The 18,773-nt window shown below is 40.6% G+C and overlaps 1 protein-coding gene across 3 annotated transcripts in view; it reads left to right on the top strand.

The window, feature by feature from the left end:
- Positions 1–18,773, top strand: part of otud7a (OTU deubiquitinase 7A) — a 41,007-nt gene that overhangs the window by 9,655 nt on the left and 12,579 nt on the right. For 2 of the 3 annotated variants that reach the window (XM_054776671.1, XM_054776670.1), the window contains exons 2-10: positions 465–594; positions 4,404–4,557; positions 8,265–8,450; positions 10,329–10,547; positions 11,498–11,599; positions 11,868–11,995; positions 12,210–12,322; positions 14,089–14,216; positions 14,292–14,441. In XM_054776671.1, coding sequence (XP_054632646.1) covers positions 4,473–4,557; positions 8,265–8,450; positions 10,329–10,547; positions 11,498–11,599; positions 11,868–11,995; positions 12,210–12,322; positions 14,089–14,216; positions 14,292–14,441 — 1,111 coding nt within the window. In that variant the 5' untranslated portion in view covers positions 465–594; positions 4,404–4,472. The remainder of the gene's footprint in view (positions 1–464; positions 595–4,403; positions 4,558–8,264; positions 8,451–10,328; positions 10,548–11,497; positions 11,600–11,867; positions 11,996–12,209; positions 12,323–14,088; positions 14,217–14,291; positions 14,442–18,773) is intronic. The other variant, XM_054776672.1, reaches the window with a different exon arrangement.

The raw sequence follows: 18,773 nt of genomic DNA, 5'->3' as shown, positions 1-18,773 counted from the left end.
TTCACTGAAAGATAACATCCAAACAAACAGTGACCCTCTCTGCCTTCAGCAGCATCAGCATGTTGACACATTGTTGCGTATAAGCAAAGATGACAATGGCATTGCACTTTCTCAACCAGATTTGTTGTTTTCTCACGCATATCTGCATTTTATGGAGTGAATCTTAACTTGTGCACCAAAGATATTTAGGCGGCATATCTTAATTATTATAAAGAAATGTTTTTGATCATCTCAGAAGCAACAAGAAAGTGCTTCATTGTGATGTTGCAGCAGCTGACAAGCAATGTGACACAGAAGGCATTGAAACTCCCTTTTTCCTAATATGACTCAAATGACTGTAATTGGTGACTTAAAAAGAACAGAATAATACTCATTTAACATGAATCATGATACGACTGTAATGTGTCTTACCACAGCGTGAGCAGCTTGGGGCTTTATTGTTTCCTGTTTTATGTGTATTTCAGGGTTCTCTGCGTCCCGACTGTCTTTCTCTGCTTCGCCACCTTTGAAGCCGTGGACTAGAACTTTGTCTGGTCCCCACACTCCTACGGTCATCTGATGGCTTCTCATCAAAACTTAGCAAAAATACAGAAAGTAAGTTTGTTTTGTTTTAGTTTTATTGCAGATAAATCTCAAGACAAAATATTGATTGTATCTTCAAGTAGTAGAAATGAATGAGACGTTTTTTACTGGTTGTTGCAACAATGCACGCTCTACTTCGACAGGATTGACGCATACTGTATAATCATGAGTACTCGTCTAAGTTAAACACACAGAGCCTATGATATAAATCTAGTGGAAACGTAAATACAGTTCATATGATACAGGCCACGATATTTAGTACACCTCCACAATCTAATATACTAAATAAATAAATGATGAAATGAATACTGCGCTTTTAATGTCATTCCAACTTGTCTAATGGTAAGTGAAGAACCGGGACTTTTAATACCGTTTTTAAGGCACCTTTCTCCTCTCATTTGAATATCACATCACATAATATCACACTCATAGCCTTGGAAAGCCCTCAAAGCATTGTGGTAGTTGTAATGTTCTGTCTTAAGTCTATCATTGCTCTCCATTTTTTGTTCTTGGTTGTATAGCATTAATCCCACGAGCACTGGTTCAAGTGGAATACTGCTGAGCAAAATATTAAAAACCAACTCTTCAAACTGAATGACTGAGAATTTTAGGTCTTACAGATGGATTTAACAGTAGTAGTAGTATGTTTCTCATTTTTAGTTGACGTCTCTGAAATGCCTTATGTATGACAAGCAAAATATTTCAACCAAATGACTCCCACCCGCGCCGTTTTCATGTCAGATGTGGAAGATGTAGCCTGCTTCTGAGTCACAGTAACCTCCCACAGTAGTGGGACTAATGTGAACATGGCTGCTCTTAAAAGAAAAGACGAGGTTACTTAGAATAGTTTGCTCTTTCTGTGTCTTGTCCCTCAATACTACAGTCAAAAGCATGGGATTTTGTGCAATATATGCTGACTTATCACCTGCCACAATGTACATCTATAGATCTATACTATATAGGGCTATATCTGCCTTTACAAATATGACCATGTTAATTTATTGTGTACCTTTGTGTGAGATATCAGGCTTGCTTGTTAAACATATACACTGTGTGCACAATTAGTCAGTATTTTGACCATATTCTCATTTTTATGCATATTTTCCAACCCTAGCCTGAAACTTGAATGCCTATTGGTTTTAAGCATACCAGGTAATGTGCGTGTGTGTACTGAGGGAGGGTGTGGCCTTAGGAGACCCTTTTTTAGGTGTGCACAATTATTAGGCAGCTTCTTTTCCTCTGGCAAAATGGACCTGAAAAGACTCTGAAAAGACTCTGAAAAGTCAAGAACTGTAAAACATCTTTCATAGGGATGCAGCACCCTTGAAATTGCCGAAATTGCCAAGAGATTAGGACGTGACCATGGAACCATTACATTTTTTTGTTGTTGTTGTTCACAAAAGGGTTGCAAGAAATGTGTTGAGAGAAAAACATGCAAATTAACTGCCAAATATTTGAGAAAAAATAAACATGAAGCTCCCAGGAACCCATTATCGTCCAGTGCTGTCATATTCCAGAACTGTAATCTACCTGGAGTGTCCAGCAGTGTGGTACCTTGTGTTTAGTGCTCAGAGACATGGCAAAGGCTGAAACCCGACAACCACTGAACAAGACACACAAGTTGAAAGGCTATGACTTGGCCAAGAAATATTTGAAGACAGATTTTTCAAATGTTTTATGGACTGATGAGACTCTTGATGGACCAGAGGGATGGGCCCGTGGCTGCATCAGCAATGGGCAGAGAGCGCCACTGCAACTCAGATGCCAGCAAAGTGGAGGTGGGGTACTGGTAAGGGCTGGAATTATTAAAAGATGAGCTTGTTGGGCCTTTTCGGGTTGAAGATGGACTCAAACTCAACTCCCACACTTACTGCCACTTTTTTGGTGGTACAGGAAAAAGTGTGCATCTTTCAAGACCATGATTTTTATGCAGGATAATGCTCCACCTAATGCCTCCAAGTACTCCACTGCATGGCAAGCTAGTTGCTCACCTGACCTAAACCCTATTGAGTACTTGTGGGCCCTTCTTAAACGTAAGATTTACAGTAAAGCATACACCTCTCTGAACAGTGTCTGGGAGGCTTTGGTTGCTGCTACAGAAAAAGTTTATTGTCTAATGATCAAGAAACTGACAGACTCCATGGATGGAAGGCTTTTCCGTGTTATTGAAAAGAAGGGTGGCTATATTGGTCACTGATTTATTTTTGGAAATGTCAGAAATGTTTAGTTGTAACGTTTGTGTTGTTTGTTGATCATTCTGACTTAAAAAAAATGAAAATAAAGTATTCAGATGGTAATATTTTGGGGGTTTTTTGAGTTGCATAATAATTCTGCACAGAGTGATATTCTCAACAAAAGCCAAAACCTCACTTTTACTACCTTAAATATTGAAGTTTGAGGTTTATTAACATTTTGGATTGATCAAGAGCAATGTTATTGTTAAATAATAAAACTAATAATCAATACAGTGTTCCCTTGCTCTATTGCGCTTCACCTTTTGCGGTTTTGTTGTTTTGCTGATTTTTTTAGTGCCTCTTTTTGTTTTATTACAGCGTATGAACACTGTTACAGGTCTAGCCTGGCCCTTTAAGAAGAATTGCATTGTGGGAAGTTTAGTGTCTATCTCTTCCGTCTCTCGTCTGTCTGTACCGCCTATTGTTTTCTGCGTCCTGATTGGCTGTAGACCATTGTCAATCAATCACCTTTGTGCAGTCCTGCCAAGTCTCCTGTCATCTAGCTTGCTTGCTTGCTGGCTTGTAAATGAATCTTCGGTTCGCCTGAAGCATTATGTTTTAACAAGGATACAAAAACGCCACAGTACAGCGGAACAGCGGCAAGACGAAAAGGCACAGTAAATTGCCTCATAATTGTGCACTAAAGATAGTAATAACTTTGTGCACATCTCCAACTGACTGCATAGTGTTTCTTAGAGGGGGATGGAAAAGCTTGAAAGTACTTTAGATGCTTAAATTTGTCTTGATGTAGGTGTATGAACCCTCTCTCAGTACAAGCAAATGAATGACTAGGTTAGAGAAACTACCGTACCACTTAACTTTGCCACTGTGATCAAAACTAAATGTGTTGGGTGTTCAAGAAAGTTATTCTTTCTCTTACAGTATGAGTCCAGCATCGCTTGTTGTTCATGTGAGGTAACATACATCATGCATACAGTGGCATAGCGACTGTCTTCCGATGCAGGCAGCAGCCCGTCCAGGAAGCTGCAGCTCCTCCTGGGTCAAAGCTTGAGCAGCCTCTGCTCTGCACACAGAAGCTCGCTGTTGTTGCTGCCGCAAACCTGTGGGTGTTTGTTTCTTTGCTGCCGATGCTCTGAGCTGCTCTCTGACCCCCCCACGCCGTGTCTTCTACAGGAATGAAAGTTATGCATGAACTCATTCATTCCGCGAAGCAAGGGAGGGAACGCTTCTCAATAGCATTGTTTGTGACCTAGCAAGACTATTGACCATGAGAGATTGGTGGCTCTGTTTCTAGGATGAAAACATGCTCTCCTAGTAAGCAGAACAGTGATGTAGTTTAAGATACTAATCACAGCCAGGAGTGCACAGAGGCAGGAAGAGAGTTAGCATTGTTGTGATTACAGGCAGTGGGCCAAAGGCTTTGGAGACAGGCAGGTGTGTCCTGGTTACGACCTCTGGCTGCGGCTCTGTTGATATTATATCTGAGACTGGGTGTTTTGTTATGACTGTGAGTAAGATGAGGAGGAGCGCCACTCACACTCGTTTGACCCCAGCTCATTTAAAGTTGGTATGTAACACGGTTTCACTTGAGTCTTTTCTCATTATTTCTCATTATTTCTTCATCAGATGAGAACGTGAAGGCTGGCGTCCACCAAGGCCTCCGCTGCACCTTGGGCAGCGCACACACATGATCACATGACTCTGGACATGGACGCGGTCCTGTCAGACTTTGTTCGGTCCACAGGGGCAGAACCGGGTCTGGCAAGAGACCTGCTGGAAGGTAAGAGACAACTGACAATAACTAACAAGGGTTGGGTGAGCCGTTTGATCGCCTGCTCCCTGATGTTGGCTGGGTACTGAGATTAGGAGTGGGGAGAGCAAATGAGGTGGAAAAGGGAGCTGAAAGGACACAAAAGGAAGGGAGGGGAAGACAGGGGCTCACAACAGAGGGTCAGACCGCTGATTTAGAAGCCACGGTGACGTTTTTATGAGAGTTCTCCCAAGAGGCAGCTTTGTGTTCGTTCACTGGGTCGCATTGAGGAGCCAAGCGCGACTGGCATGTAGGCTTAACTCATTTAGCCACATTGAGCAAAACAAAACACTGGAGTGCAAAAGTTCACAAGCCAACAGAATTATGGGCCATGGATAGTGAGATTGGCGCCAGTGCCCTGAGTAAATATAAATTAAAAAAAGAAGTTCTGATCAGATACAGTATGTCTTCTGGACAGGGACAAATACAGTATTTGTTTCTCTGTGAATAGGGAGTTGCTAGTGTCCAGTCTGGTTAAAAATAGTCTGTCACACTGGTAAAGAAATACTATGTAGCACACAGAAGCTATGTTCTGACTGAAAAGGTGGTTGGTTGGTGGGTACCACAAGTTATTTCATAAATAAATTTCACTTTAATTCCATACCCACTGTATAAAATATTACTTTGTCCAAAAAAAAAAAACATGTCCTTGTCTTTTGACAGCTTATGCGTAACTTATGCGTAACAGAACACAAACAGTGCGCAACCCAGTCTTCACGCGTTTCAGGCGTACCATCTAAATGACATGCATTGCCACGGCAAATTTGCAAGTGTCAAGGTGGCATTATGTACAACACAGTTCACCTTTTTAGACCACTTGTCTATAAAAATGTCTTTAGTCGTACCATATATAGTCAGTAAATTCTCCTATGTTGGCGTTCCTGCATGAATAAGTTAGTGCTAATATGTCGCTAATGGATGTGAGTAACCATGTGCTTCTTTTTGCTGACGATGGCCATTTAAAATGAAGCAGAGAGCTGTTGTCTCCATTGAGAGCTTGCGTGCGGATGCATTTAGGGACCATGCATTACCGGCCGTGCTTCAGGCCCTTTACGTAGCCATCGCGGGTTTTGATCACCTCTGAGAGACGCTCACTAAATCCGTTTTGCATTGATTGGCTAAAGAGACAGCGATCAGCGGTGCCAAGTTTCATGTTCAGTTTAGCGGAGAAGCCTCACGTCTGGACATCCAGAGGAAGTAGCCCAACTTCCCCTCATAGGAGTCCATTAACAGGCCAACACACATGGTCAGGTTACAAGCCACTCGTAGGTGCACACTCTCTGAATGTCTTCCATTGCAAGAATTATAGAAGCAGATTTTTCTCTCATTATCAGAAGCATCAGTATCCTTTATTCAGCCCACTATCACACTCCTTTAAGCTGTACTGTATCTACCTATTTAGCTGCTAAATGCAGCACTATGCTTCAATAAATGTGTTAGAGCAGACTGGGCATTAGAGCTTTCTCTCTGAAAGCAGCTGCCTGCTTCCTTCCACAAAGGACTCTGTGAGAGTGATAAGGGAGAGGCCAAACAGAGCCAAGGACTTGACAGTTAAAAATTGCCTTTACACTTTGCTCTTTAATCCAAAGCCAAGCTCAAGTCACATGATTGCTGCATTTCATTATTTGAGGAAAACTTGATTTTGATTTGAATGTTTTGAGTTTAATAAACACTGTTGTGCGCACACAAGTGAGTCTTACCAAGAGTGTGTGCATTCTCAAGTTCCTCCTACGCATCAGGATATTGCTGTCACTCTGTTAATGGATCTGTCTCGCTGCAGCATCTTCACTAGTCTGACCCTATCCAACCTCAATCTTTCACTCTGCTTGTTGAAGACGGAGCATGTTTTCCTCACAAAAACACCATATTTCTTTGCTCTCTATATGAACTACGTCTAGGACTACAATCTATTGTTTAAGTAAAATGGAAAATAATGCAATTTTTAAAATTAACTGTACTAGTTTATATTTTTATTAGGATGGGCATTTGACAACATTTTCTTGATCAACTGTCAGCTACAGCCCGACCGATATGGGATTTTTGGGGCCGATGCCAATACCAATATTGGGGGCTGAAAAAAGCCGATATCCTATATAGTGGCCAATATATGAAATAAGAGCATTGATATACACAAGATATATACTTTACATGGATGTACAATACCGTAAAGCACCGTGTATAAACCACACTTTTTTTCCACTGGTAAGAAGCAAGAAATCGGGGTGCGGTTTATACACGATGACAGGTCTGTGACCAGACGCAGAAATTGACGAGACGCCCATTTTAGAATAGCCATCTGTGGGTCAGACAGTTCCTTTGACTTTACCGCCCTCTGCTGTACAGTTGCTGAAAATGCTTGTGTATGCAAATAACTTATCTGACGGCTGTCTGTATTTTCACACAGTGAAACGATCTCTAGATACACTGAAGCTAACCTAAGCTTCCAAGGTAAAATACAATACAACGTTGGAGTTTATTCAAATTCACACTGAAGCAATGCAATAAAATAATAATAGAGAAAAATAGAAGCAGTGAAAGATAAGATATCAAAACATCTCTGAAAATTGCAAATTTCTTTATTTTGATTTATTATTATTATTATTATTATTATTATTATTATTATTATTATTAATAATCTGTGCTTAGCCATAATATTAAAGATCTAGATGCCGAAGTTCAGATTTCTCCTTTATTCTTCTTTTTGAAATTGCTTAATACCTTTACGCATGTTGATTTGAGATGAAAGAGTTGGCAAGCATTTATGAACTAAAAAATGTTTTTTCCCCCGCCATGAGCCTGAAAATGGGGGTGCGGTTAATACACGGGTGCAGTTTATACACGGTGCTTTACGGTACTCAAAATACGATTCAACACAAAGAAGCAGAAGACTACTAAATTAAAATAAGGAAATAAGGCATAGCCATCTTGTTTTTAGGTGGGTCCATGACCATCATTACATCTGAATGGGATGCTCATGAAGGTGATACTACCCAAACGACCATGGTTGGCGGACAGAGTCCCCACTCCGTTGTATCGTAACAATAGTTATTTGATACCACTAAAAGAGCCAACCATTCCTGTCTGGACCTGCCTCCTCCTTTAGAGGATAAATATATTGGATCTTGCACCAGGCTCTCAGACTAGAGCTGTCCTACCTAGTCTGACTGGTGTGTGTCCCACCTAGTCTTTGAGCATGAACTAGACTAGAGCTGTCCTACCTAGTCTGACTGGTGTGAATTCCACCTAGTCATTGAGCATGAACTGATGAAGCTTGCTCGGATGAGAGGCGAAACATCTTCGAACACAACCTGAACAGTTCAGGGCAGGCTCTTCACTGACATCATGTTCATTAGACCACAAACTGAGACTGAATCAAAGGCGCCTCTGGTGGTTGTAGCCGAATAGTGCACTCTATTTTCCTCAACTGCATCAAGACACGATTAATCAACAATCAGTTCCACACAATCAATAGAATTGTCAACAATTTGTTAGTCAATGATTTGCCTAATTTCTACAGTTTTCTTTTGAATTTAATCCCAACTCATCACTTTCTGTTGTCATACGTCTGTGGGAACATTCAAATTGGTGAAAATCAAATTTGGAAACCTCAAAAATATTGTTGAAAAATCAGTTTTACATCATCATCATTTTGTTCATTATTATTGTATGACCCACAGGTAAAAACTGGGACCTCAGTGCTGCTCTAAGTGATTACGAGGAGCTCAGGCAGGTCCACACTGCCAACCTGCCGCAGGTGTTCAACGAGGGCCGCTACTACAAACAGCCGGAGGCGCGTGACACACCAACTCTTGTTAGCAAGATCGACAGGCCGTGTGCGCAGAAGCAGGATGACAATGCACAAGGTAGAACAACATATTGCACCAATTTTGTTGGATTTCATGTGGAAAAATAACTACAGTTAGTACAATATTGACATGTTTTTTTAGGGCTGTCAAATGATTAACATTTTTATCAGATTAATCACGGTTTTCAAATTAATGATTCATGATTAATCACCATGTTACCTTATATTACCTTATCACATTATCATATTACCTTATCATTTTCCTATGTGTTTTAAACTAGCGAAGAGTACATTTGGAACACAGGAAGTGAACAAATGTATTGCAATTGGGTGAAACGAATGCGGGGTAGGATTAAATAAGCTTTGCTTCTTCCTACTCCTTTTTGGACATGTAGAACTGTGAATTGTCCTATGTGATGTATTCCAATGTAACTTGTATGCATGTTCAAAATAAATTAAACCATTACCATGTTTAAAATATGTCCATTTTTACTCTATTTTACTGAAAGAAATATAAATATCAGGGCAGGATTAGATATATAGTATATTTGTATGTATGGACAACACCAAATTAGCTTAACATTTAAATCAAGTTAAAAGATGGCACACATCTGAAAATCTATTTACCTAACACTCGTTTCTCAAAGAAAAATATTTGAATCAGACTTTAACTGTGTTATTATGACCAATGAAGTGTTGTGTTCAGAGACACCACGTCATTTAAATTGAATTCACATGATTTGAGTGAATTTTCTGGAATTTCCAAGCATACTTAAATGCAGAAAATTGTACTTCCATATTGAGAGTTACAAAGGGAGCAATCAGAGTATCCCCTTATTCATTTTGTTTGCATTTCTGTTTTTTTAGACTACCCATACGCGCATAATAAAGACGTTGCTGTGATGTTCGGCGTGTCCGTGAATGCAACGCGCGGTCTGTGTAGACAATGAGGAAGTGTCGTTGCAATGACGAATGTACTAGAGACGTGTTTGTTTGGAGTTGGATGCGTATGCATCATGATGCATTAATTACACTAAAAAATGTAATGTAATAAATGAAATATATTAGTAACCGCCGTTAACGCACTATTTTTGACAGCCCTAATTTGTTTTTGTTACTTTATTTTTGCGGATGCGCCCATTTCAAACAAAATAAGAGCTTCTCCCCAAATAGACAGCTCCTTTTTCCCCGTATGAAAATAAATAACTATAATGTAGAAAATAAATGCTGAGCCCGTTTTAATCGTCTTGCTCACCAAAACAGCAGCACTTACCAAAACAGTCTCTCAGATGAGTTTGAGTTTGTCACTTGGTTGTTGAAAAGGAAGTACCTAAATAGTATCACATTGGCTGTCACGTTATGAGGAGATTTTCATTCTTCTGGCTCGCTCCACAATGTTGTGTGCAACCATTTTTTATGCTCCAGGGAGCTACACACCTTCAAATTACCTCCATTCAGTCTGCCTCTGTCCATCTTACCACCTTTTCTCTTACCGCATTTTCTCTATAATAATCAATATACTTTTTGATATTTATAACAAATTGTTATTATTTTAGCAAGAATCATTTGTGAAATTAAATGTAAAAATACAAATGAAATAAAGTGTGTTATTATTATTATTATTATTATTATTATTATTATTATTATTATTATTATATTTGTACAAATATAATGTTTTTATGACAAAAATTTTGATTTTGGCACAGGATACTCACAGCATGTCTACCATATTGCTTTTATTTTGGAGTGCATTTACAGCAGGAGTTTGTTGTATAGGTGCTGTGATGCTGGAAAATAGTTCAGTTTGAACGTGATATTCTGCCTAATATTGCAGAAATTCACTAGAGAACAAGTTGGAACAGAACCATCAGCCCAAAATATGAACCCACTTGTTTCCCCATCATCCATTCACATTTGTCTCCATCTACCTTTCTAGAGAAGCGTCTGTCCCGGGGGATCTCCCACGCCAGCTCTGCCATTGTCTCCCTGGCGAGGCTACAGGTGGCCAACGAGTGTACCAACGAGCAGTTCCCTCTTGAGATGCCCATCTACACATTCCAGCTGCCAGACCTCAGCGTGTACAGCGAGGACTTCAGGACCTTCATAGAGAGAGACCTGATAGAGCAGTCCACCATGATGGCCCTGGAGCAAGCTGGTCAGTGCCATTACTGTTTACACTTGTTTGGACAGATTGGTGTACAATCCACAAAGTCAGTAATGCAGATGGGGCAAAGGGTGGGTGGCAGCTCTGTTTGAGAGTAATACTGAGACATCTGGGTAAAGACACTTTTCAAAACTTTTAGGATCCCCAAGGATTCCTCTTCCGGCTTAAGCTTTGAACTTGTGGGGAAACTAGCAAGTAAAGTTTCTCATCTCCCTGCAGACTGCAAAGATTGTGACACCATCCCCTCCAGTTCTTGTTATTTTAACCCCGCAACTGAGCAAAGAGGATAAAATGTTGATTGTGGTTGATATATTGACCCAGAAAGGTTAAGACTGCTAGGCTCATCTGTTTACTGTTGTTAAATAAATGATGCAGACATTTCAGTTAAAGCTCAGGGCTGTCAAAACTCCCTCCTCACCCTGAAGGACGCAGGCTGGGGGGTGATGTGAGCCCATCTGAAGAATATTAGAATATTAAGCATAGCAAAGAATTATTTAACATCAGTAAACAAAAAGAGACAAAACAGTTGTGGGTTTTGTTACAGGATGTAAAAGATTATTTACATACTATATGAATGTTATGTCCTTGGCCTAATTTTAAAGTTTTTTTTACCTGCATTACATGGCTCTAACCTCTACACTTAGCCCAACACAGCAAGCACGCAGCATCCGTTGTGTACAGACCAAGCTTGTGCAAACTTTAACATATACTAATGCCGGAACATTTAAATATAGTAAAAACTGTTATGTCACAAGTTGGTAAAGCACATTTTTACTGCATTCCATTTGTTTTTACCACATCGGCTTCAGTAGTAGTAGTAAATTACACCTGTGTGTCCAACAATTGTTCCATACTAGGTCATCCATCTTTTAACAATTTTCTGTATGTGTTCTGTGCTGTTTTTTCACGTCTTATATTGTGTACTATATGTGTTTGTGTAGGTCGCCTAAACTGGTGGTCCACCATGTGCACCAGCTGTAAGAAACTGCTTCCTCTGGCCACCACTGGGGACGGAAACTGCCTCCTCCATGCTGCTTCTTTAGGTGACCATCTAGAGTACATTTGACATGAATTAAACTGGAATAAGTGTGATGTAGTATTAGCTGACAATTTTGCCACTGTTAGATGGATTAACGGGTGATTACTGTCTTTTGAAGTTCTGAAGTTTATTGTTTGATAGTTTCAAAATGTGAATTAACATTCCTGGGGACACACTTAAGTTTCATTTGGGCCTTCTAAATGTAGTGCTTTACACATATTGGCATCAAATTACTATATGTTGTAATAATGGTATGTGTGTATCTCAATCAGGAATGTGGGGATTCCATGACAGAGACCTGATGCTGAGGAAGTCCTTGTACACCATGATGAAGAGCGGAGCTGAGAGAGATGCTCTTAAGAGGAGGTGGAGGTGGCAGCAAACCCAACAGAACAAGGAGGTTTGCAGGAGTGTCCACATTGTACCACATTGTACCACTGAAAATATTCTCAGAACCTTCTAAGTATTAGGAGCACTACTTTTGTGCTAGGCTTTTTCATCAGAAGCTCGAGGTTGAGCAAACCACTTGGTTGGAAATAGTGACACTGAATGATAAAAGGAATTGTTTGTGTGTAGGCGAGCATGTGCTCATCACAGTTATGTTACTTGTGCAGTCCGGCCTGGTGTACACCGAGGAGGAGTGGGAGCGGGAGTGGAACGAGTTGCTCAAGTTGGCCTCCAGTGAGCCTCGCACGCATCTCAGCAAAAACGGCAACACGAACGGAGGGTAAGCTGTCTCGCATGCATGTTTCTCCCACAGTGATGCCTTAAAAACAGGATTTTTTTAAAAAACTGGACAGGATTTTTATGATGTTCGTCAAGCATAATTTCTTATTTGTGGAAAAAATATATAATGCATACACAGTATAATAGTACACTGTGTTGTTAATATTATTTATAGCATTGCATTTGTACAAATAAATGCTTTGGTCCTAACAGAGACCTGTTACCCTCTGCAGTTGAGTAAATACTGTATACACGGACAGTCTCCATCCATTTTTTTTCTATGCCGCTTAACCTCATTCGGGTCGCAAGGGTATACTGGAGCCTATACCAGCTAATTCTACTTGCTGTGTTTTACAGACTTTTTTTTTTAACACTGAGTTCTACTGACGTCAATGCAACCCGGACTTCCTTATATTGGCATGCCCAATATAAGGCCGCTCTGCTTCGCTCTGTTCACGGTATTAGCGCGCAATGGCTCCCAGGGTCATGACTGAAAATAATAGAGAACCACTGACCTTATTACTTTTAACTGTGAAAATATGACAGAATAAAAATACATACACTCACAAACACCTTAGCAAAAACAGCAACACGAGTGTAGGCTATGTTGTCTTGCAGAGGTAGGTCCAGAAGTATTTGGAGAGTTAAATGTTGGTCAAGCATCATTTGTTATTTTTTTATACAAATAGTTGATAGTTTTATAGTTTGTTTTTAGAATGTTTGCCTTTATGCACCACCACAGTGGATATGAAATAAAACACTCAAGATGTGGTTGAAGCATTTCTATTGTCAGGACTCACTGTATTTGGAAGTTCTAAATGTAACCATAATCTTTCATGCTAAAAAATGCATTGTTGCAAAACGACTGCTTATAACATAAAACCAGCTCTTTTAAAGTGTAAAATATTACAAATTATTTTGAGTATTCCAGTAGTTGTGTATTTTACCACAGCTTGAAAAAATTGATGTGGATGTTGAAAAAGCACTTCAGTAGACGTTATACTCTGCCATCTAGTGGCGGATTAAGGTGTTTATCACCTCAGCCTTACCAGCATTCCCCCTCCTACTGACATGTGGCTTGCTTGTTGCATAAACAATAATGTAAGCAAGCTTATTAACGCAGATCGGAAACCAACTGGTTTCCTGCTCCTACGCACGCAACAACCATCATCACGATTTCTCGTTTCCGTTCTCACAAAGCAGGTGTGACGTGTTGAACACAGAGTAAACAGACTCACCATGTGTTCAATCGTAATTCTAGTTATTTCTCAGGCACCGACAACCTCCCATTTGAAACGGCATCATTTACTCCATTAGTGTGGTGATTTTAACCTGTCGTTGAGCTTGGTTGTAACACAGTAATCAGGTTTGGAATGTTTGATGGTCCTACTGCGAAAAGAGTCCCTATATGGGTTGAGTGGGATTCGCATATTAAGAGGCTCTTCATTAGAGTTAATTTGGCCGTGTAGGCTGTTTGTGTGCCCGACAACTTAATTGTTGCACATTTCCTTGTTCCCTGGTGGTCATAAGCCTGAGCGCTTTGCCTCTGTACTTCCTTTCGCTCGCTTTCATTCAAAGACATGTAGAGCCTGAACAGATGGACCTATTGTTGTCCTGTCTGTTTGCAGGCGCCGGATGAAATAGATCTAAGTGGTGAAATCATGCAATTAGCTAGTGTAGTTTGTATTTTTGCCGCTAGTTTGCTTGTAACAGTCAGTGCCAAGTCAGGAAATTCTCATGAAATCCTGTCTGTGTTTCTTTCTGTAGGGTGGATAACTCAGAGGATCCGGTCTATGAGAGTCTAGAGGAGTTCCATGTGTTTGTGCTGGCCCACGTGCTCCGCAGGCCGATTGTCGTGGTGGCCGACACGATGCTTAGAGACTCAGGAGGAGAAGGTAGCCAGCATCTTGTCTTGATCTTTCCAACAACTGAGAAATGTTTGACTCTAAAGTTGCTGTCCTGACTTCTAGCGTTTGCTCCCATCCCGTTTGGTGGCCTCTACTTGCCTCTGGAGGTGCCTCCAAGCCGCTGTCACTGCTCCCCTCTGGTTTTGGCTTACGATCAGGCGCACTTCTCCGCCCTGGTGTCCATGGAACAGAGGGACCAGCAGCGAGAGCAAGGTAAGCATTATTGCAGATTTGTTTGTGCAATATATACAGACTGTTTCTCTTTAATTCAAGGTGTAGTGTGGTCTTCTGATTTAGCTAGGAGATTGCGAGTGGTCTGCCTGTCCTGCTGGAGGTGAATAATGTATGAAATAGCAGTGGAGCTATGTGTGATCCATTATTAAAAGATGCCAGTTGGCAGCGGGAACCTGGGAGTGGCCAGAAAGTGGACAGCAGGGTCACTTCCTATTTCATACTAATACTAGGAATCATAAATCTATGTGTCTGAGTAAGAGCTTTGTTGATCCTGTAGAATTGTATTGATCTAACACTTGTAGTCACTGCGTAGTCTCTCCATCTTGAGCCATTGAATGCATTTCACTGCTTGGCAGGCCCTGCATTCCAGTAATCTCAGAAGAAGGACATCCCACTTGGAGCTTGTCCAGGTCAACCTCACGAGTTCCAGATGAACATAACCCCCCAAAAAATATTGCTGATGACCGAACAAAGCTACTATTTGCTTTGTTTGAAAATTGTATCTATTGTTGGCCATATCTTCATACCAAAATACTAGGGATGTAAATCTCTGTGATAGACCAGGGGTAGGAAATTTATGGCTCGGGAGCCAGATGTGGCTCTCTCGATGACTGGATCTGGCTGTCAGACATTTCTTAACACGATATAACTTATTTATAATTCATTTATTTTGCTGACCTTTTAGAGTAAAGCATAGAGAAATCACAGTGTTAAAAATAACATTCAATATATAACACTTTTTAATGCATTTTAATCCATCCATCCATTTTGCACTGCCATGCGAGTGACCAGAGCCAATGCCAGCTGTCCTTCCGATATTTTCAGGGTCAGACACCAAAACTCGATTAATATTGGATAATGCAGTAGACTACCCGGGTCATTGAGAAGTCAAGAAGTAAACTTCTCTCCTTTAATCAAATATTCAGCTAGCTAATTATGCAGAGCAAACCATTTTGATGAAGAAGATGTCAAAAAGAAAGAAAGATGCGGAGTATCGTGCAAAACCATGCAGCACCAGAAGTCGCATTAATGGTAAGAAGTATTTTATTTATTATTGGTTAGCTTCAGTATAACAACTTTATTAAAATTTTGATTGTGGCTCGCACAAGTCTGTGAAGACCAGGCAGCTCTTTATTTGACAGGAGCCAATCATGAGCTATGAGAAAACTCACAACGAGCTTATCAACCGGAGGCCACCAGAGGGAGCTCATGAGGTCGGGAGCAGCCCATGGCCAATGAACTGCTCTGCCAGGAATAATGCATTATGGGAAGAGGTTGAAATAGTATTGGTACATGTCTTGTATATTTCTTAACTACCTTTTGAGTGTTAAGTTGCCGTGTGATGATTTTAGCCTTCTATCTAAGATGACACCGAGTCAGACTGTTACATAGACTTATATTGACTTATTATTGACTTCCTGTCGAAGAAAGAGCTACTGTTTCCTCACTGACTTGTGAGCGACAAAGTATTAAGTAATACGATTAGTAGTAGTTCTGAAGTGTAGAAGATGTCACGAGATTAGAATATGGTCATAAATTAGCCACACCGTTGTGTAAACCTCAGGGTTCAAAGTTTAAGAAAAAGTAGTGGCTTACACGCAGCAAATTAGGGTATATAGCTCTCACAGAAATACATTTTAAAATGGCTATCTTAGCCAAAAAGGTTCCTGACCCCTGTGATAGACAATTCGATCTGAATCTAGACACACCGGTCACTTTTCGATGAAAAAACAATAGTATTTTAAAAACAGAACAATTTGATACGTTTTGATACCGTTTACAAATGATATGATTCGATTAGATACAATTTTACGATTACATTGCTGATGTAGACATTAATTTTACATTATAAAATAAAGAAGACAATTCTATAAAAGTGGCATTCTTACCGTATTTTCAAAAATGCAAAAGAGCACATCATATCCCCACACATGCTGTAAGGCAGGGGCCAACACTCCTAACTTTCAGACATAATGATGTAAAAAAAAAAACAAAAAAACACTGAAAAATAACTTAATTTTAAATATCTTTAAGTAGACTACTACACTGTATTTTTCCCCTTTTTCTTTTACTTCATATTTGGTCCCGAATGCTGATTCTATGTGGGAATATATAAAGGTAAGATTTGATGATGTTATTGAGTGCGAATGTGCACATTTATTTGTTGGATTTGAGCACAACCTCAAATTAATTCAACAGCAAAGTATATTCTCTCTGCAAAACAAACTCTGGCTCGTACTGGTGGATGGTGGCTCTGTATTTATTGAGTGCGTTTAATGTGATGTTTTTCCTGTCTTCGTTGTACTCAATACATGATATATGATAAATTTGATTGCTACAATGTACGCATTCCTACTATTTAAATCCTCGTCTTCAGTCACGGTAATCTACAGTGAATGTGCGACAATCCTTTTGCCGGCAGCCAGGGCTCTCGAGATGCGCTGTCAACCGGTTGCCAGTCTTGCGATACCCGGTGCATATCTCTACAATCGATTAATCTCATGATTTATGGCTAATTCTTATCAATCCAGGAGACTGCTACCGATGCAACTCTCGCTTGTCAAACTGGATATCCGGTCGCATCGGTTTATCATTCACAACCCTACAAAATACATGCAGATACACACAGGTTCTATATAACCATATGTAGCAAATATCTAGTAACAATAATAGTTCATTTAGTTGTTTACTTGATGTTTAACCATTCACTATGTGTCTCCGTGGGCACCGCCACTATGATGTCAGACTATTAAATCTTAATGAAGTCCATGTAGATCAGTTTACTCCCACTCTACAGGCAGAAACTCTAAATTTCAATAGCATTGTTTTGCGATTTTCCCCGTCAGAGGTTTAAAATGTTGAACCCCAGAGTTTTGTGCAATGTAGCACAACAACATGTAATGTTAATGCTAAAAAAACAAGAAAGCAAAGTTGAAATAAAGTTTGCAACAGGATATAATGAAAGTAGCTGAAAGTATTGGCTGCAATTGTGACTTTGGTGCTGTCTTGTATTTTCCCCATGTGGTCCCGGGACTCTTTCTTGTTTTGCCTGTTAAGGTGCCAGTGTTCCTTGTCTGGATGCTTTGCTTATTCTTGAGGTCAGAATAATCCTCACATGGCGTTCGTTTAATTGACAAACAGAGTGGATCTCCTTGACAACCAGCCTGAGTAGTCACGCCACTTTTGTGTATCTGACTCAGTGGGTGGAACTCGCATGTCATTTAAGTGGGCAGCCGGCCAGAACCGCTTCTCCGTCATCTCTTTCTACAGACGCTTGCGCTAACCGCTTCTCCATTGCCGGCCTATTCTCAGCATAGAAGCAGCAACCTAGTTATTAAGTCAGAGTATGACTGCTCCAGACTAGCAGGCAGACATGATTACAAAGCTGCTGTTCCTTACCCTGTAGCAATTCTGTTTACTGCCAGCAGCACTTCAAATCAAAAACGCTTCACAGTCATTACCCACTCAGCACCCACATTTTGATTGAGTGTGGGTTTCTATGTTTTGTCCACTAGATGGTGCGTAGGTCCACAGAAGCTGTTGTAACATCATCACTGCACTATTTCTCTCTGGTACATCAAGTTCTGTGCTGGGAACATTTCAACTGCAGTGTCTCTCCAGGATGTTATGGAAACACTTTTAACTTAAGTCATGTGTGGAATCACATTACACAGCAATGACACTCTTGTGTTTTGTCAGTTTTGTGAGAAGTGGCTTCATTTGTTTATGAAAAATAGTCAAATATTGCGATTTTGGCTCACGTTTCTGACTGGATGCCAGGGATCCAAGAGGTCAACCGCGGAAAAGTTCACACAGAAAAGCCTCCGCTGCCAATTAGGGCAGAGCAGAGTAGCAAACCCTTAAACACATTACCACATATGGGCAGGGTCCTTGGTTGCTTTGGGCCCCCAACAAACCGAGGCTCTCTTCTGACAGGCAGGCCACTGTATGTGGATGTCTCAGGTGTAGGCTTGCTCTCAGTCTGCCCCCACCCACCCACAGACACACACACGCACAAACACACACACACCCACAGCAAAGCGCATCAGAGGTTTTGTTGGTGGTCATGAGTGTGTGCAGGTGCCACAGGCTGCTTGGGAATACTAACTCTTTTCTTCAGCCCCTCTGTGCGGAGGATTGAAGCAGGGTCCCTCCCAGTAACTTGATTCTAAATTGCACAGGCACATCCTGCTACTGGAGTCTTTTCGGGCTGCTCGCATGGCTGCTCGATGGTAGGGAGGGGCCACCGCTGAGGGGTCATTGCAAGAACATCAAGGCTTTTTTTTTATCCCTCATTATAAAAGGTGTTGT

Source organism: Dunckerocampus dactyliophorus, chromosome 5, assembly GCF_027744805.1.
Source record: "Dunckerocampus dactyliophorus isolate RoL2022-P2 chromosome 5, RoL_Ddac_1.1, whole genome shotgun sequence".
NCBI classification, from domain to species: domain Eukaryota; kingdom Metazoa; phylum Chordata; class Actinopteri; order Syngnathiformes; family Syngnathidae; genus Dunckerocampus; species Dunckerocampus dactyliophorus.
The sequence above is the reverse complement of the archived record's forward strand: the minus strand, read 5'-3'. Positions and strand labels throughout refer to the sequence as shown.